This window comes from Trichomycterus rosablanca, chromosome 1 (assembly GCF_030014385.1).
Source record: "Trichomycterus rosablanca isolate fTriRos1 chromosome 1, fTriRos1.hap1, whole genome shotgun sequence".
Classification (NCBI taxonomy): domain Eukaryota; kingdom Metazoa; phylum Chordata; class Actinopteri; order Siluriformes; family Trichomycteridae; genus Trichomycterus; species Trichomycterus rosablanca.
This window is the reverse complement of record NC_085988.1, coordinates 79,402,327-79,429,188: the sequence shown is the minus strand read 5'-3', so window position 1 is coordinate 79,429,188 and position 26,862 is coordinate 79,402,327. Positions and strand designations below refer to the sequence as shown.

General features: G+C 40.1%; 1 protein-coding gene across 1 annotated transcript in view; it reads left to right on the top strand.

Moving 5' to 3' along the window:
- LOC134315983 (copine-8) overlaps positions 1–26,862 on the top strand; it is a 200,578-nt gene that overhangs the window by 98,168 nt on the left and 75,548 nt on the right. The window contains exon 6 of the mRNA XM_062996469.1: positions 10,460–10,536. Within this exon, the coding sequence (XP_062852539.1) occupies positions 10,460–10,536 (77 nt within the window). The remainder of the gene's footprint in view (positions 1–10,459; positions 10,537–26,862) is intronic.

The window sequence follows — 26,862 nt, the reverse complement described above, 5'->3', positions numbered from 1 at the left end:
CAGGTATATATAACATTGGCTCTCACAATTATCCAAGCTAATGTGTGGTATTTTAGTTTGTTAGCCAAGAATAGAGAGGGTCTAACCTTGGCGATGTGGCTGTAGTTTTATTTGTTAAAGTAGACCATACAATTATTTAACCATTTTTTGTTATGAAATATATAAATATAAGTGTATACACTTAGATTTACACACATATATTTAAAAAACTTGGTTTAATGCAAATATAAACAAAAAGCAGTTATTTGTTTTGTACAAATTAGGAGCAGCACACATGTTTATACAGATGTTTAGTTCTATTATGAAGAATATTGACTTTTGTAAATATAAGTTAGTAAAGGTGGCTCGGTGGGTACCACTATTGCCTCACAGCAAAAAGGTTCGATTCCTTTCTGTGTGGAGTTTGCATGTTCTCCCTGTGTCTGTGTGGGTTTCCTCTGGGTGCTCCGGTTTCCTCCCACAGTCCAAACACGTGCAGTCAGGTTATCTGGAGATACAAAATTACAAAATTGTTGTTACTGTGATGGTGTGTTTGCTCTCTGATGGACTGGTGACCTGTCTGGGGTGTTTCCCAGTGAATTGCACCCTCTGCGACCTTGACTAGGGTAAAGTGGTGGTAAAACAGACAATGAATGAATTAATGGAAATATAAGTCTTTATGAAGTCTTTATGACAGTGTGTTTTGATTATTAATTTGTTTCAAATACATTCTTGTTCATTTGTGTTATTATTTACAAATTTGTTTGGGTGGCCCACTATCATGGAGCTCAGCAGTTCTGTCAGCTTGTCAGATGGTCACAGACATAACTGGCTAGATCAAGAAGGGGGGCAGGTGGATCTAGCCATTGGTAGGTGTATTTGTCAGTGTGCTCTCAATGCTGATCTCAAGCCTGGATAAAATCAGGCGGATTATGTCAGAAAAGGCATCCGGCATAAAAAATTTGCTTAACAAGGTATGCAGACCAGAGTGATCCGCTGTGGTGACTCTTAAATACACGAGAAGCTGAAAGAAAGAAATGAATTATGTTAAAGTGGATATTTGCAGTATAAATTGATTAAATATTTTTTTCTTTTCATTGTACTTAAAATAAATGCTTTTGCAGCACAGTGATCCAAGATCGTCCTGTGTAGGATTTTAGTGACGTCCCTTAATCAAGACTATGAATCAGTCTTCACTATTTCAGCAGGAGGGTGTTGTTTACTTCTGCTCTCTCCTCTAGTTTCTGGGGAGAATGCTTTAATGTGAACTGCCACGTCATTCTCTTAAATTAGACATATCTTCTGCTAGAGTCCTCTATTCAAGCAGTGAGCCATGTTTGTTTTGGTAATTGGAAAGAATCCCTCTTGCTGCGCTGTATTGTATTGTTGCAGTGTGTAAATAAAGAGTAAAAAGGACAACACACTTCAGAGTTTTTGTTTTGACATCTTTATTGTGACATCCTTAGTTTTAGCTCTATATATATACAGTATATTTATATATATCACCTCATTGTTTCTACACTCACTGTCATTTTATCAGCTCTACTTACCACATAGAAGCACTTTGTAGTTCTACAATTACTGACTGTAGTCCATTTGTTTCTCTGCATGCTTTGTTATCCCCCTTTCACGCTGTTCTTCAATGTTCAGGACCACCACAGAGCGGGTATTATTTAGGTGGTGGATAATTCTCAGAACTGCAGTGACACTGACATGGTGGTGGTGTGTTAGTGTGTGTTGTGCTGGTATGAGTGGATTAGACACAGCAGCGCTGATGGAGTTTTTACATTTACATTTACATTTTCGGCATTTAGCAGACACTTTTATCCAAAGTGATCTACAGAACTGTGATAGTATATTGTGTAAGCAATTGAGGGTTAAGGGCCTTGCCCAAGGGCCCATTTGTTACAACCTGGCAGTGGTGGGGCTTAAACCAGTGACCTTTTGATTACTAGTCCAGCACCTTAACCACTAGGCTACAACTGTCCATCACTGTCACTGCTGGACTTAGAATAGTCCACCAACCAAAAACTTCCAGCCAACAGCACCCCGTGGGCAGCGTCCTGTGACCACTGATGAAGTTCTAGAAGATGACCAACTCAAACAGCAGCAATAGATGAGCGATCGTCTCTGACTTTACATCTACAAGGTGGACCAACGAGGTAGGAGTGTCTAATAGAGTGGACAGTGAGTGGACACGGTATTTAAAAACTCCAGCAGTGCTGCTGTGTCTGATCCACTCATACCAGCACAACACACAGTAACCCACCACCACCATGTCAGTGTCAGTGCAGTGCTGAGAATGATCCACCACCTAAATAATACCTGCTCTGTACTGGTCCTCTGGGAGTCCTGACCATTGAAGAACAGGGTGAAAGCAGGCTAAAAAAGTATGTAGAGAAACAGATGGACTACAGTCAGTAATTGTAGAACTTGTGCTTCTATATGGTAAGTGGAGCTGATAAAATGGACAGTGAGTGTAGAAACAAGGAGGTGGTTTTAATGTTATAGCTGATCAGTATATATATATATAAATAAACCCTACGTCTGTATAATTATCTACCCAGTAGCAGCTAAAAAGTGCTTTTCAGTAAGGAAAACAATAAATAAATAATCCACTGAGAGCAATCACAAATCTTGAGTGGAGGAAATTTGATAAACAAGGTCACCCAGCCGGGTGGTTAATGGATAAGTGGCAGTATTCTACTTGAAGAAGGGGTGTAGGTGATTATGAACAACACTTTACTTTTTCACAGGTTCTTAAAGCAGCAAGCGGTCAGGAATAAACTATTTATTCTAATAAAGATCTTATTGTACACTCCTTCTAGTGAAGTCCCAATTTATGCAACTGGTAATTGTTCACTCACTGTCTTGTTAACAGTCATTCCATTACATCGGTCAGGTATTACACTTCTTTTTTTTTATTTTTGGACCGCTCAAATGCAGATACATGCAGAATTGAATTGTATTTATTTATTTATTTTTGCAGTTTGGTCTTTTTTGATTCATTTCAGTCCCTCAGTCAGAGCCGCTACATCAGGGTTTTTCTTTAAGTGACCCACATTTTGTTTATGATTTTTATGTGACCCAGGCAAAAACACAAACAATGCATCTTAATTTATTTGGTCTCACTGTGATTTACAAGATGTCACATAAAGCCTCCACAAGGAGGCATTCTCGTACACTCACTCACTCAGTCACTGTCTTAACCGCTTATCCAATTGCGGGGGTGGGGGTGGAGCCTATCCCACTGAGCCACCGTGCTGCCCCGTTCTCGTACAAGTGTATTTAATTATTATTCTCTGTGACCCATTTTTTTTTAGGTGGGCCTGCAACCCACCTAAGGGTCGCGACCCAGGGTTTGAAAAGCCCTGTGCTACATCTATGTTGGCTAGTGTTGATAAATGTAAAATCTCCAGCCACTTCTTATTACCTGCCAGCGTTGGGTTTCCACACAGAGCTGTATCACGTATGAAGAGCCATGCTAAGCTTACTCCACTCTCATTTATGCAACTTCCCAGACCAGTCCCGGAGATCGCATATCAGAGTGGCCCCGGGAGAACACCCTGTCCGACCTTCCCTCCTCCAAACTGTCGTGCCTGTTGTGTTTGTGTGGACGCCCTCTGCAGTGGTGCAGCTAGAACGTTAGACTGCACCACCCTAACGCCCACAAATACATTTTAGATTATTCTTTTTACCCTACATTATTAAGGTTACCCATAATCTCACTGCATTGTACAAAATCACCACACCATTAGGCTGCTTTAGCATGTGGAACAGCTTTACACATTTCTGCTGACCATCAGGTCTGAGCTGGACTCATCCTCAGTCTTCCACTGTACACAGATACATTAATATCAACAGCCCGATTTCAGTGGCATCTCTGAAACATGTGTCCTGTGCATCTGTGCTGTGTATGTTTACCCCCGGAGGAACAAGCACACACACCTACACGTACACAACACTGACGATTAATTGAAAACGTTCCGATAGACCTAAATCCATCGCTTGATTGAGTCCCACAGCTCCAAACCATCACAAATCAGATAGATGCATGTATCAGCGTCCCTGTTGCTTTTATTGTCCCCACTGCTGGCATTGAAAACAGCCTGTGAGAGACTAACAATCTTTAACTTTAATTTGCTAAACTCGGAGGAGAGGAGAGCTGCTTGAGTTAAATCTATTACCAGATGTGTTAGCTTTTAAGCTGTGAGAACTTTAAAGTATTTCTTTTTCATTGAAGAGATATATGTGTGTCTTTTCTTTATTGGATGAGTCTGTGAGGAGTAAAAGTAATTGCTGGCACTCATGGGAATGAAGCAGTGTCATTGATCATCCTGAATTTTATAAATAGCAGTAAACAGCTTAGCGATGGAAGCTAAACCTTAATTTGCTAGCAGAGACCACACACTGGTGGTGTACAGCGATCAGGCATAACATTATGACCACCTTCCTAATATTGTGTTGGTCCCCCTTTTGCTTCCCCATATGCAACAAACTGTGATGCACTGTGTATTCTGACACCTTTCTATCAGAACCAGCATTAACTTCTTCAGCAATTTGAGCTGCAGTAGCTCGTCTGTTGGATCGGACCACACGGGCCAGTCTTTGCTCCCCACGTGCATCAATGAGCCTTGGTCGCCCATGACCCTGTCGCCGGTTTACCACTGTTTTTTCCTTGGACCACTTTATAATGTTATGCCTGGTCGGTGTATACCAAATGTTTATGTATTTTTGTTTATGCATCTTCTCCCCTTTTTTCTCCCGACTTTCAGCGTATCCAATTACCCAACTGCATTACACTTCCTCTGTACTGATGCCGATCCCACCCTGACTGACGAGAGCATAACAAACACACGCCCCCTCTGATACGTGTGCAGTAGCCGACTGCATCTATTCACCTACACGATGCGATTCATATGCGGATCAGCTTTGTGTACGTACAGCCACACCCTGGTTAACGCATTATCCCTCGACTCTGTACAGACGCCATCAATCAACCAGCAGAGGTTGTAATTGCATCAGTTATTCAGAATCCCTATCCAGCTTCCTAACCCTGTATGAACAACAGCCAATCATTGTTCATATAGCCGCCCAGCCCAGCCGGATGGCAAAACTCAGTTTTGAACCGATGAGTTCGAAATGTCAGCTCTGGTGTGCTAGTTTGTTTTATGTGTATATAAAAAAATAATTCCATTTTGACCTTACTGGTCTACATTAGCTAAACACAGTAGAAGCTCTACATGCCCTTGATGTAATTTATTATTACTGATGTAATTACTTATTATTACATGAATACAGGAAAGATAATTTTTACCCAAAGAGTACAGACTGGCGGCATAGTGGCTCGGTGGGTAGCACTGTCGCCTCACAGCAAGAAGGTCCTGGGTTCGATCCCCAGGTGGGGCGGTCCGGGTCCTTTCTGTGTGGAGTTTGCATGTTCTCCCCGTGCCTGTGTGGGTTTCCTTCGGGAGCTCCGGTTTCCTCCCACAGTCCAAAAACATGCAGTCAGGTTAAATGGAGACACTGAATTGCCCTATAGGTGAATGGGTGTGTGTATGTGTTTCTGCCCTGCGATGGACTGGCGCCCCGTCCAGGGTGTTACTGTGTGCCTTGCGCCCATTGAAAAGCTGGGATAGGCTCCAGCAATACTCTGTATCGGTATCGGCCCGATATTGGCCCAAATCACTGGGTCGGACATCGGAAGGAACAAAACGTGTAATCCGATCCAATCCTTACTGTTGCTTAATGTAAATAACACTTAATGTAAATAACACTTAATGTAAATAAGGCCCTTCAGAACTTAAAACACACTGATCTACTTAAACTTTTAGCATTTTAAAAAATCATCTACTACTGCCACAACTAAACACACTGTTTAAACACAATAAAAATAATCTACTACTGCCACATCTAAACACTGTTTAAACACAATAAAAATCATCTACTACTGTCACATCTAAACGCTGTTTAACACAATAAAAATAATCTACTACTGCCACATCTAAAAACACTGTTTAAACACAATAAAAATCATCTACTACTGTTACATCTAAAAACACTGTTAAAACACAATAGAATTCATCTACTACTGCCACATCTAAAAACACTGTTTAAACACGATAAAAATCCTCTACTACTGCCACATTTACAAACACTGTTTAAACACAATAAAAATCATCTACTACTGCCACAAAAACACTGTTTAAACACAATAAAAATCATCTACTACTGCCACATCTAAACACTGTTTAAACACAATAAAAATCATCTACTACTGCCACATCTAAACACTGTTTAAACACAATAAAAATCATCTACTACTGTCACATCTAAAAACACTGTTTAAACACAATAAAAATCATCTACTACTGCCACATCTAAAAACACTGTTTAAACACAATAAAAATCATCTACTACTGCCACATCTAAAAACACTGTTTAAACACAATAAAAATAATCTACTACTGCCACATCTAAAAACACTGTTTAAACACAATAAAAATCTACTACTGTTACATCTAAAAACACTGTTTAAACACAATAAAAATCATCTACTACTGCCACATCTAAAAACACTGTTTAAACACAATAAAAATCTACTACTGTCACATCTAAAAACACTGTTTAAACACAATAAAAATAATCTACTACTGCCACATCTAAAAACACTGTTTAAACACAATAAAAATCATCTACTACTGCCACATCTAAAAACACTGTTTAAGCACAATATAAATCATCTTCAACTGTCACATCTAAAAACACTGTTTAAACACAATAAAAATCATCTACTACTGCCACATCTAAAAACACTTTTTAAACACAATAAAAATCATCTACTACTGTCACATCTAAACACTGTTTAAACACAATAAAAATCATCTACTACTGTCACATCTAAACACTGTTTAAACACAATAAAAATCATCTACTACTGTCACATCTAAACTGTTTAAACACAATATAAATAATCTTCTACTGTCACATCTAAAAACACTGTTTAAACACAATAAAAATCATCTACTACTGTCACATCTAAACACTGTTTAAACACAATAAAAATAATCTACTACTGTCACATCTAAACACTGTTTAAACACAATAAAAATCATCTACTACTGTCACATCTAAACACTGTTTAAACACAATAAAAATCGCTTTATAAATGATTAATCACTCACCTGAGATAAAGAAAATCTTGTCCCGGCTTGGAGATCTCTCACATCCTCAACCATTAATCCATTAGTGTTATGAAATGAAACAAACTACACTGTTTCCTGTTTAGCCCTCTTCAAAATCCAGCAGGGTTTAATCATCTAAAAACGTGACAGAACTTTAATGGAAAATTTCAACTCTGCGTCAATTCTAATTGGTCCATCGCGTTTGATTGAAATCCACATCTTCCGATTGTAGACACTTTGGACGACACGCCATAAAGCGGGATGTGTCACGTGAACAACAGCTCGAACGTAAGTGAAACCTGTTAGTAGCGCGGTCGTCATGTAAAAGTGTTGTGCGTAAAAGTGAAAATAAAAACAGCAGTTTTGTATAAGTGTGATGTTGTAGGTTCTGTATTTATTCTCTTAGAATATTTGTTTCACAGTCTGAGCATTGTTATTTAGATAGCTAGTTTAACCATGGTGCATTGAGACGTATTAATACTGCTTAGTTGTTTGAGAGGAGAAATGACGGTATAGATCAGTATCGTATCGGACATAAAAAAGTGGTATCGAGCCAGCCCTACTCCATAATAATACCTAAGATTTTGAAATGTGAGGTCCAACAAGCTCATGATCAAGTGTCCACATACTTTTGACCATATAGTGTACATATCTTACTTGACTTAAAGTTTATGAAACTTTAGTTATGGGTGGAATAAGTTCTCATTTAATTAGCCACTGTAGCTGGAACTAGATCTTGGCGTCGTTTCCACATAAACGTGTTGGCAGTCGTACCCAGCATGCGCACGCCGCCTCTGCCAAACAAACACTTTCAGTCAACCCTAGCTCATTACGGAGCTGCTGGATGAGCCGTGTGTCTTGTTAATCCTCCTCCCTGTTGGTTCGTATCAAAGCTTTAGCAGTTAAAGATTCAGATGATGAAAAAAATGAAAGAAAGCTACAGCGGCTGTAATGACCAGCAGTGCGCCTGTTAGCCACCGTGTCTCATTCCTTATGTTCTTTTGCTTTCAGTCTGACAGTACAAAGTCAGGCTAATTTGCTTCTAACTTACTACGTGTCACATGTTGCGATTTTCACTGCTAGTTTTGCGCTAATTGTGGAAGTATTAACTTAGCTGTCAGGAGAGAATCATTATTCTTCAAATGCTGCTATGCATGAGCTATTTATTACTGAGAAAAATACACATTTAAATGTTTTAAGAGCCCATGTTCTAATTTTAGACTCCCAGTGCTGTTCAGATATTTTTGGTAGCTTAATGTTTCATTTTTCTAGCATTTTATCACAGTCCTCAGTATACTAAACATACACCGATCAACCATAACATTAAAACCACCTCTTTGTTTCTACACTCACTGTCCATTTTATCAGCTCCACTTACCATATAGAAGCACTTTGTACTTCTACAATTACTGACTGTAGTCCATCTGTTTCTCTGCATGCTTTGTTAGCCCCCTTTCACCCTGTTCTTCAATGGTCAGGACTCTCCCAGGACCACTACAGATCAGGTATTATTTGGGTGGTGGATCATTCTCAGCATTGCAGTGACACTGACATGGTGGTGGTGTGTTAGTGTGTGTTGTGCTGGTATGAAGGGATAAGACACAGCAGCGCTGATGGAGTTTTTAAACACCTTACTGTCACTGCTGGACTGGGAATAGTCCACCAACCAAAAATATATCCAGGCAACAGTGCCCCGTGGGCAGTGTCCTGTGACCACTGATGAAGGTCTAGAAGATGACCAACTCAAACAGCAGCAATAGATGAGCGATCGTTTCACTGACTTCACATCTACAAGGTGAACCAACTAGGTAGGAGTGTCTAATAGAGTGGACAGTGAGTGGACACGGTATTTAAAAACTCCAGCAGTGCTGCTGTGTCTGATCCACTCATACCAGCACAACACACACTAACACACCACCATCAGTGTCACTGCAGGGCTGAGAATGATTCACCACCTAAATAATACCTGCTCTGTGTTGGTCATGTGGGGGTCCTGACCATTAAAGAACAGCATGAAAAGGGGCTAACAAAGCATGCAGAGAAACAGATGGACTACAGTCAGTAATTGTAGAACTACAAAGTGCTTCTATATGGTAAGTGGAGCTGATAAAATGGACAGTGAGTGTAGAAACAAGGAGGTGGTTTTAATGTTGTGGCTGATCAGTGTGTAAAGCAGGGTAAAACAAGTGTTCAATCATTTTTAATTTTAACTCTTGCTTTACCCTGGTCATGGTTGTGGTGGATCCGGTTTGTCGGAATTATTGGGCGCAATGCAATCGCACACTTTTGACAGAACACCAATCCAATTCAGTGCATCGACCACTCCACACTTAGACCTAGCCATTCACGTCTGTATGTAGATACCCGACTGACCGATAGCACAGCTAGGGAATCGAACCATGGATCCCAGTGGTAGTGGGCTGCCGCTTTTTACTTCTGTGCCACCCAAGCCACCCATTTTTTATATTTTGGTTGGAAAAAGTGAGGGTGGGAGGAGGAGTAATCGGTCGTGTCTGAGAGCCTGAGAGACGCTTGTAGTCCAGATTTAGCTCCATATGATTTCCACCTTTTTGGACACTCAAAGAAGCTTTAAGGAGAATGTAATGATGATGTGAAAGCAGCGGTGCGTCAGTGGCTTCACGCTCAACCAAAAACATTATTTAGCTGATGGCATTATAAAGTTGGTACGACACTAGAAAAATGCATCTGAAGGTTACATAAGATGCATACGGCATGCTGCCCACGTGTCGAAGGGGGCGTGGGTTAGCTTCGTTTTCCTCAATCAGAGCGGGGATCGGCATTGGTGAAGAGGAAGCATGATGCAATGGAGCAATTGGACGCCCCTAAAAGGGAGAAAAAGGGAAGAAAATGCATAAATAAAATATAATTAAAAAAACATTTTTAAAATGACAATTCCAAAAGAGGAATAAGCTGAAACTGAATAAAATGTTTAAACAGATTTTTGTATAGGCTTACAGAAATACAAATGTATTGTTCATATTTATATAATAAAAAAAATTGTGTGTAAATATGAAGAGGATATAGGCAGTAGTCATAAATTAAATAATTCAAACATTTTCCCGACTCTACAGCACATTTTGTGGGTTGCCATCTCATCTTTGTACATGTAGCTCTAAATTCTTAGCCTAATTAAAATTTAATGCATTAAACACAGCAGTATGTTTCATTATTGTTAAACCTTGATAGGACTTTATTTATTCATTTTAAACCCCGTTCTGTTTTGCTCCCTCTTTGTATTTGTGTTCCTCTCTTTTATTCTCTTATCCTATGTGCAGGATTTCCTGGGCCAGGCGCATTGCACCCTGGGGGAGGTTGTTGGATCTCTGGGGAGTCGGGTAGAGAAACCTCTTGGGTAAGAACCAGCTTTTCATCTCCTGTTTTTCCTCAGTAACAAATCCAGCTACGGTCCTATTAGACCACATGAGCTCCATATTTATGGGCTGGTGTCTCTCTGTGAACACTTTGTTAATTTTACCAACTGACTGCCAGCAATCATGCAGTTGTAAGTATTTGGAACTAATACAAATTCTAGTTGTTCTTACATTTTAATTGGCAGACAGGCTGTGTTTGAGATATGAATAGGTTTTTTAATGGTACAGCGGGGAAAATAAGTATTGAACGCATCAACATTTTTCTCAGTAAATATATTTCTGATGGGACTATTGACATGAAATTTTCACCAGATGTTGGTAACAACCCAAGTAATCCACACATATAAAGCAGTCAAAACAAATAAGTCCATCAATTAAGTTATGTGTAATAAAGTGAAATGACACAGGGAAAAAGTATTGAACACGCTTATTGAAATTTATTTAATATTTAGTAGAAAAGCCTTTGTTGGTAATGACAGCTTCAAGACGCCTTCTGTATGGAGAAACTAGTCGCATGCATTGTTCAGGTTTGATTTTGGCCCATTCTTCCACACAAACTGTCTTCAGATCATGAAGGTTCCGGGGGCCTCTTCTATGAACTCTGATTTTCAGTTCTTTCCATAGATTTTCAATTGGATTCAAGTCGGGTGATTGACTGTGCCATTCTAGCAGCTTTATTTTCTTTCTCTGAAACCACTTGAGAGTTTCCTTGGCTGTGTGTTTGGGATCATTGTCTTGCTGAAATGTCCTCCCTCGTTTCATCTTCAGCATTCTGGTAGATGGCAGCAGATTCTTACATTCTTACATTTCTCCATTCATCCTTTCTTCAATTACATGAAGTCTACCAGTACCATATGCTGAGAAACAGCCCCACACCATGATGTTCCCACCTCCAAACTTCGCTGTTGGTATGGTGTTTTTGGGGTGATGTGCAGTGCCTTTTCTCCTCCAAACATGGTGTGTGCTATGACATCCAAAGAGTTCAATTTTGGTCTCATCTGACCAGACTATATTCTCCCAGTATTTTATAGGCTTGTCCAAATGTTGTGCAGCAAACTTTAAACGAGCTTCAACATGCTTTTTCTTCAGAAATGGAGTCTTGCGTGGTGAGCGTGCATAAAGGCCATGGCGGTTGAGTGCATTACTTATACTTTTCTTTGAAACAACTGTACCTGCTAATTCCAGGTCTTTCTGAAGCTCTCCGCGAGTGGTCCTTGGCTCTTGGACAACTCTTCTGATTATTCTTTTGACTCCTCTGTCAGAAATGTTGCGAGGAGCACCTGGTCGTGGCCGGTTTATGGTGAAATGATGTTCTTTCCACTTCCGGATAATGGCCCCAACGGTGCTCACTGGAACATTCAGAAGTTTAAAAAAACGTCTGTAACCAATACCATCAGTATGTTTTGCAACAATAAGGTTGTGAAGGTCTTGAGAGAGCTCTTTGCTTTTACCCATCACGAGATGCTTCTTGTGTGACACCTTGGTAATGAAAAACCTATTTGTAGGCCATCAATTAGGACTAAACCAGCTGATATTAATTTGCACTGATAGGGGCAGGATTGCTTTCTAAATACTGACAGATTTCAGCTGGTGTTTTGGCTTTCCATGCCTTTTTGCACCTCCTTTTCTTCATGTGTTCAATACTTTTTCCCTGTGTCATTTCACTTTATTACACATATATTTACTGAGAAAAATGTTGATGCGTTCAATATTTATTTCCCCCGCTGTATGTAGGGCTGGGCGGTATGACCAAAAATTTGTATCACAGTATTTTTTAAGAGTCTGTTAATTATTGCTCTGAAAGCTTCATTCTCGACTGTCTATAGAGGAATCGTGTCCTTGCATATGTGGATTGTTACTGCGTTCATAATGTCGTTGTTTGCAACAGTCGTGGCTCGGCTGGTGCAGTATAAAGTGTTTTAGTCTGTTCTAAACTGCTGACACGCCTCATTTCTTTGGCAGGTTCTTTCGGTGCATATTTAGTCTTCCTCTCTTCATCCTCCATCTGTTTTTGTTTATTTTTCTGTTAACTCATCTGTTAACACTGTTATGCTGTATCTAATCTACACAACGCTCCATAGCGCTTTTAGCGGTGAACAATATTACAGTATTTGATTTGCTACCTATTGAAGCCTACAGCTGTTGTATTAACTATGTTACGGTATGGCGGTATATGAAAAATCCATACCATACGAGGAATCAAAAATGGTATACCGTATGTACCGTCATACCGCCCAGCACTAATGGTATGCTATATTTTATTCCACGGAGTAGAAACATTACAAGCACACATTTCAGTAGTGTTCATGGTTGTGGTGTTGACTTCTGAGACGAACTCCTTCCTTAATACAGTTTGGTAGGAAAATATTTTCCTCTCAGTTCAGAAAGGTTGGTTTACTCTTAGAGCCTAGGCAGTTGCTCAGTGGTTTATGTACCTTACAAGAGTCCTGAAGTCTGTATTATATCCTGTAAGTCCTCTAATCTCATTTGCAGAAGTACTCTTGTGTGAAAAAGATCGATTCTATTGATCAGTTCTTCTTACAAGAGGCCAGACTTTAATATATAAAAAATAACCATGAACCAGTAACCAGTAAAGAAAAACAATCTTCAGTATGTATTGTTTATTTAGTAAGTGTTGATTATTTAGTTGCAATTCCACAGTAAACAGAAGCAAATGACTTGATTTGGTCAGTTTCATTTAAACTCTTGTCTGTTTAAACCCTGATTACTTATATGATTTTGGCATTTAGCGTTTGATCCAAAGCGACTTAAAATAGTGACCACAAACATTGCAACCAATTGAGGGTTAGGAGCCTTGCTTAAGGGCCCAACGGTGACAACCTGGCACATGTCATGTCAAGTCAAGTCAAATTTATTTGTATAGCTCTTGTTACAGTGGACCTTTACAGAATCCAGGACCAGCAGACCAAAAACCCCTGTTGAGCAAACCAAGGGTGACAGTGGCAAGGAAAAATCCCTTAAAATTACAGGAAGAAACCTTGAGAGGAACAAGACTCAGCAGGGCCCATCCTTATTGAGTGGCCTGGAGGATAATTTGAATATATAGGATCACACATGCACCAAATTAAATTGAACCTTGAAGTTATAACTAGCAATAAAAAATAATGTAAACAATTGTGGGATTTGAACCAGCAACCTTCTGATTACTAGCCCTGTACCTTAACCACTGAGCTACCACTGCCTTCTGATTAACAATTTAAATCCAGGTGCATTTGAATTGAACCCCTGGTCTGTTTAAATGAAACCCTGGTGCATTTCCCCTTGTTCCAGGTGTTAGGCTGCTCGTCCTGGTTTGTTTCTAAGTGTATAGAACAGTGACTCTATTCAACTCAACCCTGATTCCACCCTGATACAACTCTTCTCCAGGAAGGGAACAAAAAGGCTGATGTATTACGGGTTGCGAGAAGACATTTTTTGACATGCATGGTAGTTAAACTGGCATTCAAGACGCCAAAATGAGTGCCAGGGGACGAGGACAGACGCTGCATGAGTACAATCCGCTCTAGACATCTGGGCTGAATAACACGAAAAATGCAGGAATACAGTTTAAAAATGTTTTTGAATCTATTTATATGTCAGTCAGGAGAAGAGAAAGAAAAGATGTTTGTATGTGTAGAGCTCACCCAGTCGCTCACCCAGATGTCTCTCAGCAAGTTTGTTCATTCACACTGTTCAACTCATCCTTTTTTAGTCATTGATTTAAGGGTAAACTGGGGCAGATGGGGGTGGCACGGTGGCTCGGTGGGTAGCACTGTCGCCTCACACCAAGAAGGTCCTGTGTTTGATTCCCAGGCGTGGCGGTCTTGGTACTTTCTGTGCGGAGTTTGCATGTTCTCCATGTCTGTGTGGGTTTCGTCCGGGAGCTCCGGTTTCCTCCCACAGTCCAAAGACATGCAGTCAGGCTAATTGGAGACACTGCATTGCCCTATAGGTGAATGTGTGCGTGCGTGTTTGTATGTGTGTCTGCCCTGCAATGGACTAGCACCCCGTCCAGGGTGTTACTGTGTGCCTTGTGCCCATTGAAAATTTGGGATAGGCTCCAGCACCAGCGACCCTGATTGGATAAGCAGTTAAGAAAGTGAGTGAGTGAGTGGGGCAGATGGACACTTTAATTTGGCATGTATACATCTACACGTGTACAGTACAATGAAGTTCATTATCTGCATAACTTTTTTGGAAACCATTGTAGAGCGCCCCTGGGGTTTAGGGGTCTTGTTTTAGAACTCAACAGTGGATTTAAACCCTCAACCCTCCAGTTGGTAACCCACAGCTCAACCCCCTAGGCTACAACTCTCCCTGTTACTTATGTTTTGAGGTCATTTTATTTTTGGACCACTACCCCAAAATCTTTCCAGCTGTTCAGCCCCCAAGGCATCATAGCAGTCCAAAACCAAGGCTTTGCTTCACAGCTGGAATGAGGGTTTAATGTTGGTGTTTCATGACTTTTTATATCTAAACAAAATTATGTGTATTTCTTGTGTGTGTGTGTGTGTGTAATAAAAAATAAACCTCACACTCACTAATGAGCATTTTGTTTACTGCTAATACTCTTTATAATGAAATGTTTTGTTAAAATCATTATTTAAATTCCTGGAACAAAGACTCACTTCCTATCGGTATTCTACTGTCTGTGCCTGTAATAATAATAATAATAATTATTATTATAAAAATAATAAGAAGAATACATCTTGTTCTTTTAGCTTTTTATTTTTTTGGACCTATTTACAATTACTGCTTCATCCTGCTCACAGACATAGTGGGTCAAAAGCAAACCAGATACACTGGGTGCAAGATAGGAATGCACCCTAGACAGGCCAATCTATTGTAGGGTGCCACTCGTTTTTTGTTTCCTAGAGGAAATCCACACAGACCCAAGGAAACATGCAGAACTCCTCTCAGACATTGACTGCTTGATTTTGTGCTTATTAAATTCAGTTATTTATAGTTATTTACTATGTAGTACCACTTCTTATCACTCAGTTCAGGAGATTCAGCTACACCCACAGCTAACAGTGATATCATCTAATTAAATGTCTTCAATTAAATGTCTTCTGCAACATTTAAATGTTAGAAATTGGTATTAGATGGTAGATTACATTAAAGGATTGGAAATTTTTTGGCAGAAATTACCTGACATTCGATGAGGAGTGGAAAAAAAAGGTATAGAGGTTAATGATAATAATAATATCCCATTTTATCTTACATATTACACATTAAAGAATAAAATCAAATAAAATCTAAGTAAATGAGCTACATTTCTCAGTGATCGAGGATTCTGTGCTAGTAAACACCAGACAGTAAACGCATCAGCCAAATGAATAAATACAATTAAAAAACCGAACCATTAACCTTAGAATAGCTCAGACCTGGACACCACTAAAGCATATTTGCTTTATGATACTCCCAGGATCATAATTGTTGAGTTTAGATGCTATACAAGGAATGGGTATTCCACTAAGTGAGCTGTTAGTGATCTCAGGGATCAGTAATAAGCTGCATCCGCACAGTGAAGTGCTCAGGATGGTCAATAATGATTCGATAGATCAGGACGATGTGCTTCAGCTACAGCATTAAAGGCTTTTAACTGTAGTCTGGATGAAACTTGATAAGTAACTAATGTAAATTAAATCAACTTAAAGGAATTGATTCAGATTTTTTTTCTATTTCTGGTAAGAATTAGCAAAAAGCTTCTTGGAACTGGGTAGCAGGGAACTGGGTAGTAACACATGAATTGAGCATATATAAGAGTTAGTTGTTAGTAAGCGAGTGTTAGTATCACTAGACCTCTCATTTAATGATCATATACTGCTTTAGAGATACTTGTTTTTATAGGAATTAAGAACTGCAGAATTAGCTTCTAGGACTCACAAAGGTTCTTACAGACACAGTCCCAAATCTAATAAAATAAAAATGTGGAATAGTGGTGACTGTTATAGCACCCTATTAATGGCCATGGATTAAAATAGGATGTCTGGCAAGCTCATGGTCAGGTGTCCATCTACTTTTAGACTTATATGTGTAAGATTAGATCAAGTTGTGGGTTCTTGGTTTGCACTTGTACAATATAATACAGTTAGTCTGTGTTAATCCAGCTGTGTTTTACTTATTTTACAATACACAGATTAGGCATAACATTATGACCACCTTCCTAATATTGTGTTGGCCCCCCTATATGTTGCTCCCCCATATGCAACAACTGTGATGCACTGTGTATTCTGACACCTTTCTATCAGGACCAGCATTAACTTCCTCAGCTGTTTGAGCTACAGTAGCTCGTCTGTTGGATCGGACCACACAAGCCAGCCTTCGCTCCCCACGTGTATCAATGAGCCTTGGCCGCCCATGACCCTGTCGTTTACCACTGTTCCTTCCTTGGACCACTTTTGATAGATACTGATCACTGCAGACCGGGAACACCCCACAAGAGCTGCAGTTTTGGAGATTCTCTGACCCAGTTGTCTAGCCGTCACAATTTGGCCCTCGTCAAACTCACTCAAATCCTCACGCTTGTCCATTTGTCCTGCTTCTAACACATCAGCTTTGAGGATAAAATGTTCACTTGCTGCCTAATATATCCCACCCACTAACAGGTGCCGTGATGAAGAGATAACCAGTGTTATTCAGTTTACCTGTCAGTGGTCATGATCAGTGTATAAATGTGGTTGTGCTGGGTGTATCGTGCACTGTAGAGGCTGTACAACGTAGTGAAAAACGAATCCACTTACAATTTGACGTCACAGTTGGCAGTGAGCCAGTGGGTAATAGCTTTTCTAAATGTCTTACAGATAGGTGTTTAGTACTGGAGGTACTGGAGACACTGGAGCAATTGGAAACCTCAGAGGGTATTAAGTGGAGGTTTCCCAAGGAAACCACCACTATTGTTAAAAGCCCTGGCATATTATCCAGACTGAGTAATAAATAATTTTATTTATAATGATTCAGACTGAACTTAGTTTCTTGCTGTGTAATACTTGTTTTTCAGCTACTCTACTATGAGATATTTCCAAAAGGGAAAGCACCATATCCTGTTATTAAGAGTAAACTTTATTTCCCACCCTAAGCTCAGTTTTGTCTTTACAGACTTTAGAACATTTACATTTTTGGCATTTAGTAGACGCTTTTATCCAGTCACAGCATCCTTACAGTACTGTGGCAGTATATTGTCTTGCGCAATTGAGCCTTAAAGGCTTGCTCAAAGGCTCAACAGTGGCAACCTGACAGTGGTGGGGGTTGAACCCACAACCTTTGAATTGCTAGTCTAGTACCTTAACCACTAGGCTACAATTGCTCAAAATTACACTACAACACTACAGACCAAATTGTAGTGCAAGTTTCAGTGTTTTCTAATAAAAAGGACATCCTGAATGACTGCTCGTAGATTTTTGAACATGCTGTAGTTACCTTTTATTCAGAACATTTCCAGGACAGTTCCTGGACTAGTAATCAGAAGGTTTCCCGTTCAAGCCCCACCACTTGAGCAAGGTCCCTAACCATCAACTGTCCAAACTGTATTCCATCATAATTGTAATTTTCATCACAATTGTCGCTTTGGATAAAAGTGTCTTCTAAATGCCGTAAATGTAAATTATGTGTTATAAGACATTGCGGCATTATTTTGTTTGGTTACCAAATAGAAACTGGCAATGGCTTAATTTGAAGAAAGCATTTAAAATACAACCCCGAATCAGAAAAAGTTGGGACAGCATAGAAAATGCAAATAATAATAATAAAAAAAAAACACAGAGTTTCTTACATTTACTTTGACTTTTATTTCATTGCAGACAGGATGAACCTGAGATATTTCATGTTTTATCTGCTCAACTTCATTTCAATTATTAATAAACATCCATTCCTGCATTTCAGACCTGCAACACATTCCAAAAAAGTTGGGACAGTAAAGCATTTACCACTTTGTAATGTTGCCATTCCTTTTCACCTCACTTAAAAGATGTTTTGGCACCGAGGATACCAAGTGATTTAGTGTTTCCGATTGCTTCAATTGTTTAATAATATTCTGCACTGTAGAGGGAGAAATATGCAAATCCCTTCCAATCTTTAATGAGGTTCATTGTTTTTAAATATTTCAATAATTTTTTTTCACACATTCGTTGACAAACTGGAGATCCTCTCATCATCTTTGCTCATCAAAGACTCAGCCTTTCCTGATGCTGCTTTTGTATCAAACCATGATTACAATCACCCGTTTAGAATCACATCATTATTTAGTTTTTTCACCTCATTACTAGACCTAAATTGTCCCTGTCCCAACTTTTTTTGGAATGTGTTGCAGGCCTGAAATTTAGGAATGGATGTTTATTAATAAATGAAATGAAGTTGAGCAGATAAAACATTAAATATCTCAGGTTCATCCTGTCTGCAATAAAATAAAAGTCAAAGTAAATGTAAGAAACTATGTGTTTTTATTTTATTTGCATTTTCCATACTGTCCCAACTTTTTCTGATTTGAGGTTGTAAAGCTATGATGATGGGTCAGTATGGGTCTTGAACCTATTTGGAAAGAATGACCACAAAACAGAAATACATCCTTGATGGGAAACAAGTGCATTACATTGCATTGTCTAATTTCTGGAGGCAATCAGGAGCAGCTAGCAGCTTATCAACCCACAGACTTGTTTTTGAAAGATGGGAGGAAACCAGAGTACCTGGTGGGAACCCATCAGATATAAGTGGAACATGCAAAACTCATAACAGATCAAATCCAGGTCTCTAGGACCCATGTTGCTGTGCAGCTACACCAGATTATTGTTTACTGTTCATTCAGCTCAGTAAATATCCTGTTAAATAAAAGGGTTGAATTTTTCATCTGTAAAACTGAGCCAGCTTTTATAATCCTGCTCACTGTTGCTGGCACCTCACCAGCTTCCTTATATCAGGGCTCAGTTTGGACTGAATCCATACCCTCTGTATGGTATTATGCACCGAGGCTAATTGCTAAGTGATTCAGTGTTCTGTATACTGCGGCTGTGTGTGGTTCATCACTGTGGGAAAACCCTTGAGCAGCTGAGGCTGGTTTAATGACTCTACATTTACAGACTGCACATCCACGTCTGCCTTTAATGGCTCTTTTAGACTCCCAAGGTTGCAGATGCTGACAGTTTGAAAGCTCTAAGCTGTTTAAGTATAAGTGCAAGGTGTTTTCTCTTTTATTGCTAAGTGACTGTATGTTTGTATGCCAGGTAAATTAATTTTCTGCTTATTTCCATTATAATAGTCATGTAGAGTACATTCTGCAAGTTTTAAGACCCCTTTGCTTTTTACACATTTGAGTTGTGGAGTTGATTTTTAGTAAGTTGCTATTCTTACGCATCAGTCCACATTTAATCACCCATAATGACAAAGCAGAAACATGTTTTATAGGGTTTTTCATAAACTACTTACATATATAGAAGTAAAATCTCTTATTCACTAAATTATTCTGATCTTTTATCCTAAGCGATTTACAATTGCAAGTCAGATACATTAAAACTCACTCAGTCATTCACCCACTCACTCAGTAACTCACTGAGTCATTAACTCACTCAATAATTAACTCACTCATCCACTCACTCACTCACTCACTGAGTCACTTACTCATTTACTCACTCATTAACTCACTTACTCACTCACTCACTCACTTAGTCATTCACCCACTCACTCAGTAACTCACTGAGTCATTAACTCACTCACTAATTAACTCACTCATCCACTCACTCACTCACTCACTGATTCACTTACTCATTTACTCACTCATTCACTCACTCACTGAGTCATTTACTCACTCACTCAGTCATTCACTCACTCACTTATTAATTCACTCATTCACTCATTAATTTACTCACTCATCAAGTCATTCACTCACTCACTCATCAACTCACTTTCTCATTTATTGAGTCATTCACTCACTTTTTAACTTACTTACTCACTGAGTAATTCACTCACTCAATCACTCACTCACTCACCCACCGAGTCATTCTCTCACTCACTCACTGAGTCATTCACTTACTCACTCACAGAGTCAATAACTCACTCAATCGTTGAGTCATTAACTCACTCACTCACTCACTCACTGAGTCATTCACTCACTAACTCATTAACTCACTCACTCACCCACTGAGTCATTCTCTCACTCACTCACTCGCACTCATAAACCCATCCACTCACTCACTCACTCACTGACTTACTCAATTATGAACTCACTTATTCACTTATAAACTCACTCATTCACCCACTGTCATCCACTCACTCATTTGCTTACTCAGTGACTCACTCACTCACTTACCCACTCAATAAGTACCTGTGCCAAGTTATGTACATGTTATACTGTTCAACATACTGTGTAGTTTCCATGTGTGTGTGTGTGTGCACGGCTGTAACCGCTGTATATAAATGCTTTTAGCCTAAGTATTTAAAGAAAATGTTTTTGAGAGCAGCTAAATGGAGACAGGTTGGCGCACCTGTACCTTTACCTTGTCGGGGCACCTTTAACAACCTTAATGACTGTTAATTACAGATAATGACAGAGTTTAATCAGCACAGCAGCCTGCATTCGGGTATTTCTGAGTACGAGGGGAGAAAAAACAGAGTGAGCAGTTTCTCGACATGTCGCCGTAATTTTGAGCTCTGTCAGCAATTGGCATTTTACCATGGTACCTATATCACCCAAGTCTTGTTAAGTTTATGTGACTGCCTTTTTCAAAACTTCGGCCATTTAAACCAGACTTTTTAAATCATTCAGATTTTTCCAGGATGGGATGGTGGTTCGGTGGGTAGCACTGTTTCCTCACAGCAAGAAGGTCCTGGTTTTGATTCCCAGGTGAAACAGTGCATGCTCTCCTCATGTGTGTGTGTCCCACAATCAGGCTGACTTGAGATACTAAATTGCCCTTAGGTGTGTTTGTAGAGGCTTTTCCATCCACTAACTTTTTGCGAATTTTGAAAATGTGCATTAAAAAACCTGGATGGAAAAGCTCAAAAAAAAAAAAAAAAAGACCCAAATATCGCAAAAAAAGTTTTCACACTTGAAGGAGGTGGAAAAGTTAGAATATCGCATTGCCGAAATGCGAAAAAAGGGGATGGAAACGGGTTTTGCGAATAAACGATGACGTTTCAAGCTCTAAGTCACATGATTGACTCACCCTGTATATATAGTTTAAAACTGAATGACTGTCAACGTGTGTAGTGTGCCTGAAAAGGTGTGATGTTTTAAAGACTGCTGGGTCATGTGCGCTGCCGGGAGAGCCAACACATACATCACGAATCAACAACTGGTCATCCACAAGTGCCTGCAAAACAATCAATGGCCATCCCTTTCGATTTACATAGTCCCTGTACCTGACTGCTGGAGGGAGGATTGGAATGTGTGTACCATTGTGTACATTAGTTTTGATGTTATTGCTTGGCATACAGCGTATACACTACGGTGAACTGTTGTTACGCTCACACCGAACGTCTCGCCCGCTACCCTGTACTCCGCACAAGTGGCCAGCTTGTACAAGGCAATAGCAATCCTCTTTTCAGTTTGCACGGGTGGCCGGTGACTGTAAACTTTTGGCTCTACAGATGACCCGATCATGGTGCATAGCTTATCAAAGGCTGATTTTGACTTTCTGAAATTCTTGATCCAAAGCTCGTCTGAAAAATGGTTCTGCACAATGTGCTCCCAAAATTGTTTAGTGCGTTTACGTTCCCAGATGCGAGGTGAACGTCGCCGTGGCACGGAGATTTGAGCCCACATTAGATGGGCCATTGCTCGTTCTGCCCGACGTCTCTTAGCTGCAAACAACATAACCATAAAAAGATGGCAAATGGTTGTAAATATAATTCTACTTAACGCAAAATCATATTAAATCTCTCCATCCTGCTCGTTTCTCTGCAGAGCGTTGACACGTCATGTAAAGGTTTTTTCTCATAACTGTAGTTGATGGAAACGCGACAATTTTTGGCTTTTTTATTTCTGCCGATATTTCGTAAATGCGCTTTACACTTGCGAAACTTTTGGATGGAAACCCGTGATTGTGTTTGTGTGTTTGCCATGTGATGGACTGGTGACCTTCCCAGGGTGGTTCCTGCATCTTGCCCATCGAACAACCCACTGGACAACCCTATTTCCAACATCGAACCATGACTGTTGATAGTGGGTGTTTTATTTGGGTCAAGGCTTGGCATAGAACTAATTTCAGTACCATCCTTGCTGGTTCCTCTGTCCCTGCAGTAATCTCCCAGGGATTTCATTTCCCTGCTGTGTTCACAGCTAATCTGGGTAAACTGCAGCCGTTTGTTTTTGGATGCAGTTGGACGCAGCTGGTTTTCCAGCATATTGCTGTTGGACTGTCAGTAACACCAGTGTGTGTTTGTGTGTGTTTATTCCTCTCAGAATAAGTTTGTTTGTGTGCAGGAGATAAAAGGCCAAGCCAAACAGCAGAAAGTTGACAAGCTCAGTACTGAGGTAATGAATTCTGCCCTGTGGAGGTTCGGTTTCCCTCAGCGACTGTTTGATGGAGGAGACACTTTGTGTCGTTGTTTTTGTAAGCTTCTATTCTTTTAGCTGCTCACTGTTTAGACTGGCCTTTCACTATCAGAATTATTTATAGATAGATAGATAGATAGACAGATAGACAGACAGATAGATATACACTGACCAGCCATAACATTAAAACCACCCAAGGTGGATCAACTAGTTAGGAGTGTCTAATAGAGTGGACAGTGAGAGGACACGGTATTTAAAAACTCCAGCAGTGCTGCTGTGTCTGATCCACTCATACCAGCACAACACACACTAACACACCACCACCATGTCAGTGTCACTGCAGTACTGAAAATGATCCACCACCTAAATAATACCTGCTCAGTGGTGGTCCTGTGGGGGTCCTGACCATTGAAGAACAGGGTGAAAGCAGGCTTAAACGGTATGTAGAAAAATAGATGGACTACAGTCAGCAGGACCTTGGTTGCCCTGGACCTTGTGTAAGGACCTTGGTTGCCTTGGGCGCCTGTAAAGAAAGTGGAGGAGCGCCGAGATTGGGGCATGGCTCTCCGGACGTGAAGGCGACCTCAGGCACAAATCCATCATAGTATAGGAGAATAAGAAGGCATTGGTGTGCCGCTTAGGTGGCGCAGCGGTTAAATACGCTAGCACACCAGAGCTGGGATTTCGAATACATCATATTGAATTTCAGCTCTGCCATCCGGCTGGGCTGGGTGGCTATATGAACAACGTTTGGCTGTTGTTCATACAGGGCTAGGGAGCCGGATAGGGACCTCATAACTCAGGGGTGTCCAAACTTGTTTCTAGGAGGGCCAGATTTGATAATGTGAAAGTGCCCGAGGGCCAACAGTCCCTGATGACATTATTTTAAACAATAAAATATGCTGGCCGCTCAGGTGGCGCAGCGGTAAAGTACGCTAGCTCAACAGAGTTGGGGTTTCGAATACATCGTATCGAATCTCAGCTCTGCCTTTCCAACTGGGCTGGGCGGCAGTATGAACAACGATTGGGTGTTGTTCAGGGTTAGAGGGTAAGAAAGTTGGATCATAGGTCCTCATAACTGGTGCAACTGCGGCCCCTGCTAGCTGACTGATGGCGCCTGCACAGGGCTGAGGAATAATGCTGATGGGGGTGTGGCCCTCCATACACAGTGCCCGTCAAGTATATGAACTCGACTCGTGCAGGTGCACTATCTGTACTGACTGTACGTGCCGGAGGGGGCGTATGTCAGTTGAGAGGCATCCTCAGTCAGCGGTGAAGGGTCGTCAGGGTAATTTGACACAACTAGACTGGGGGATAAAAAATGGGGGAAAAAGAGGGGAAAACATATACTGTATATACTGTATATATATATATATATATATATATATACAGTGGGGCCAAAAAGTATTTAGTCAGCCACTGATTGTGCAGGTTCTCCTACTTAGAAAGATGAGAGAGGTCTGTAATTTTCATCATAGGTACACTTCAACTATGAGAGACAAAATGAGAAAAAAAAATCCAGGAAATCACATTCTAAGATTTTTAAAGAATTTATTTATAAATTATGGTGGAAAATAAGTATTTGGTCAATAACAAACAAGCAAGATTTCTGGCTCTCACAGACCTGTAACTTCTTCTTTAAGAAGCTCTTCTGTCCTCCACTTGTTACCTGTATTAATGGCACCTGTTTGACATCGTTATCTGTATAAAAGACACCTGTCCACAGCCTCAAACAGTCAACCATGGCCAAGACCAAAGAGTTGTCGAAGGACACCAGGAAGAAAACTCTAGACCTGCACCAGGCTGGGAAGAGTGAATCTACAATAGGCAAGCATGTTGGTGTGAATAAATCAACTGTGGGAGCAATTGTAAGAAAATGGAAGACATACAAGACCATTGATAATCTCCCTCGATCCCGTGGGGTCAAAATGATCATGAGAACGGTGAGCAAAAATCCCAGAACTACATGGAGGGACCTGATGAATGACCTGCAGAGAGCTGGGACCAAAGTACAAAGGCTACCATCAGTAACACACTACGCCGAGAGGGACTCAAATCCTGCAGTGCCAGGCGTGTCCCCCTGCTTAAGCCAGTACATGTCCAGGCCCGTCTGAAGTTTGCCAGAGAGCATATGGATGATCCAGAAGAGGATTGGGAGAATATCATGTGGTCAGATGAAACCAAAATGGAACTTTTTGGTAAAAACTCAACTCGTCGTGTTTGAAGGAAGAAGAATGCTTAGTTGAACACCATACCTACTGTGAAGCATGGGGGTGGAAACATCATGCTCTGGGGCTGTTTTTCTGCAAAGGGGACAGGACGACTGATCCGTGTTAAGGGAAGAATGAACGGGGCCATGTATCGTGAGATTTTAAGCCAAAACCTCCTTCCATCAGTGAGAGCATTGAAGATGGAACGTGGCTGGGTCTTCCAGCATGACAATGATCCCAAACACACCGCTCTGGCAACGAAGGAGTGGCTCCGTAAAAAGCATTTTAAGGTCCTGGAGTGGCCTAGCCAGTCTCCAGACCTCAACCCCATAGAAAATTTGTGGAGTCCGTGTTGCCCAGCGACAGCCCCAAAACATCACTGCTCTAGAGGAGATCTGCATGGAGGAATGGGCCAAAATACCAGCTACAGTGTGTGCAAACCTGGTGAAGACTTACAGGAAACGTTTGACCTCTGTCATTGCCAACAAAGGTTATGTTACAAAGTATTGAGTTGAACTTTTGTTATTGACCAAATACTTATTTTCCACCATAATTTACAAATAAATTCTTTAAAAATCCTACAATGTGATTTCCTGGATTTTTTTTTCTCATTTTGTCTCTCATAGTTGAAGTGTACCTATGATGAAAATTACAGACCTCTCTCATCTTTCTAAGTAGGAGAACTTGCACAATCAGTGGCTGACTAAATACTTTTTGGCCCCACTGTATATATAAACAATCAAATATGCATATAATACACTGTTATTTAATCATTTTATTTTTACACAGCAAACAACAACCAAATGTACGCATTCAGGTGCCAAACATGGTTTGGGTTTAAACTACAGTATAACAATGCATGGCTACCTTTGGAGTATTTCCTGGCATAAATAACCATAAGACAAAAGAGAAAAAAAGACGTTCATGTTGAACAATCCTTGACACTGTGCTTAAGTTATCTGGCTACGTCAGAAATCATGCTTCTTAGAATATTTTGATCTAATATTGTGCATCAATAAAACATGAAAACACACGATTATTTCATAAATCTATTAAGAAAACTTTTAATACTGTAATGTGCAGAAACAAGACTGGGAAATACTCTTCTAAATTACCATTTAAATACCTATAAATACCTGAAACAATCAAGTTACCAGACATTATCTTTACTTTGTAAATCATGTTATTTACTGCTATAAAAAAGTTCAATTGTGTTAATAAATACAGTCCGTGTAAACACTTCCATATAAATATTAGATACAAATGTGTTTTTAAAACACTACAAACATCACAAATATAAATCATGTTTATAACCATGTGATTGAATAACCTGAATAAACTGTAGAGACGAAACATCACACAGCAAACGAGTTTCACTTCTTTCTCTAACAGTACCGGAGGGGAAGGAGGCGGAGATATGCGGTTTGATGGACAGGTCTAGCAGCCAATGGAGATACTCGTTAAAGAGACCGCGTGATTTGATTCAACTTTTTATTGGTTATTTTGATATTCGCTGCTATGGACAGACAGATTTATACCCACAATCAAGACATGTAAAAAAGTAAAAACCGCTAAAAGTGTTTTTAATCAGACAGCGACGATAATTAATT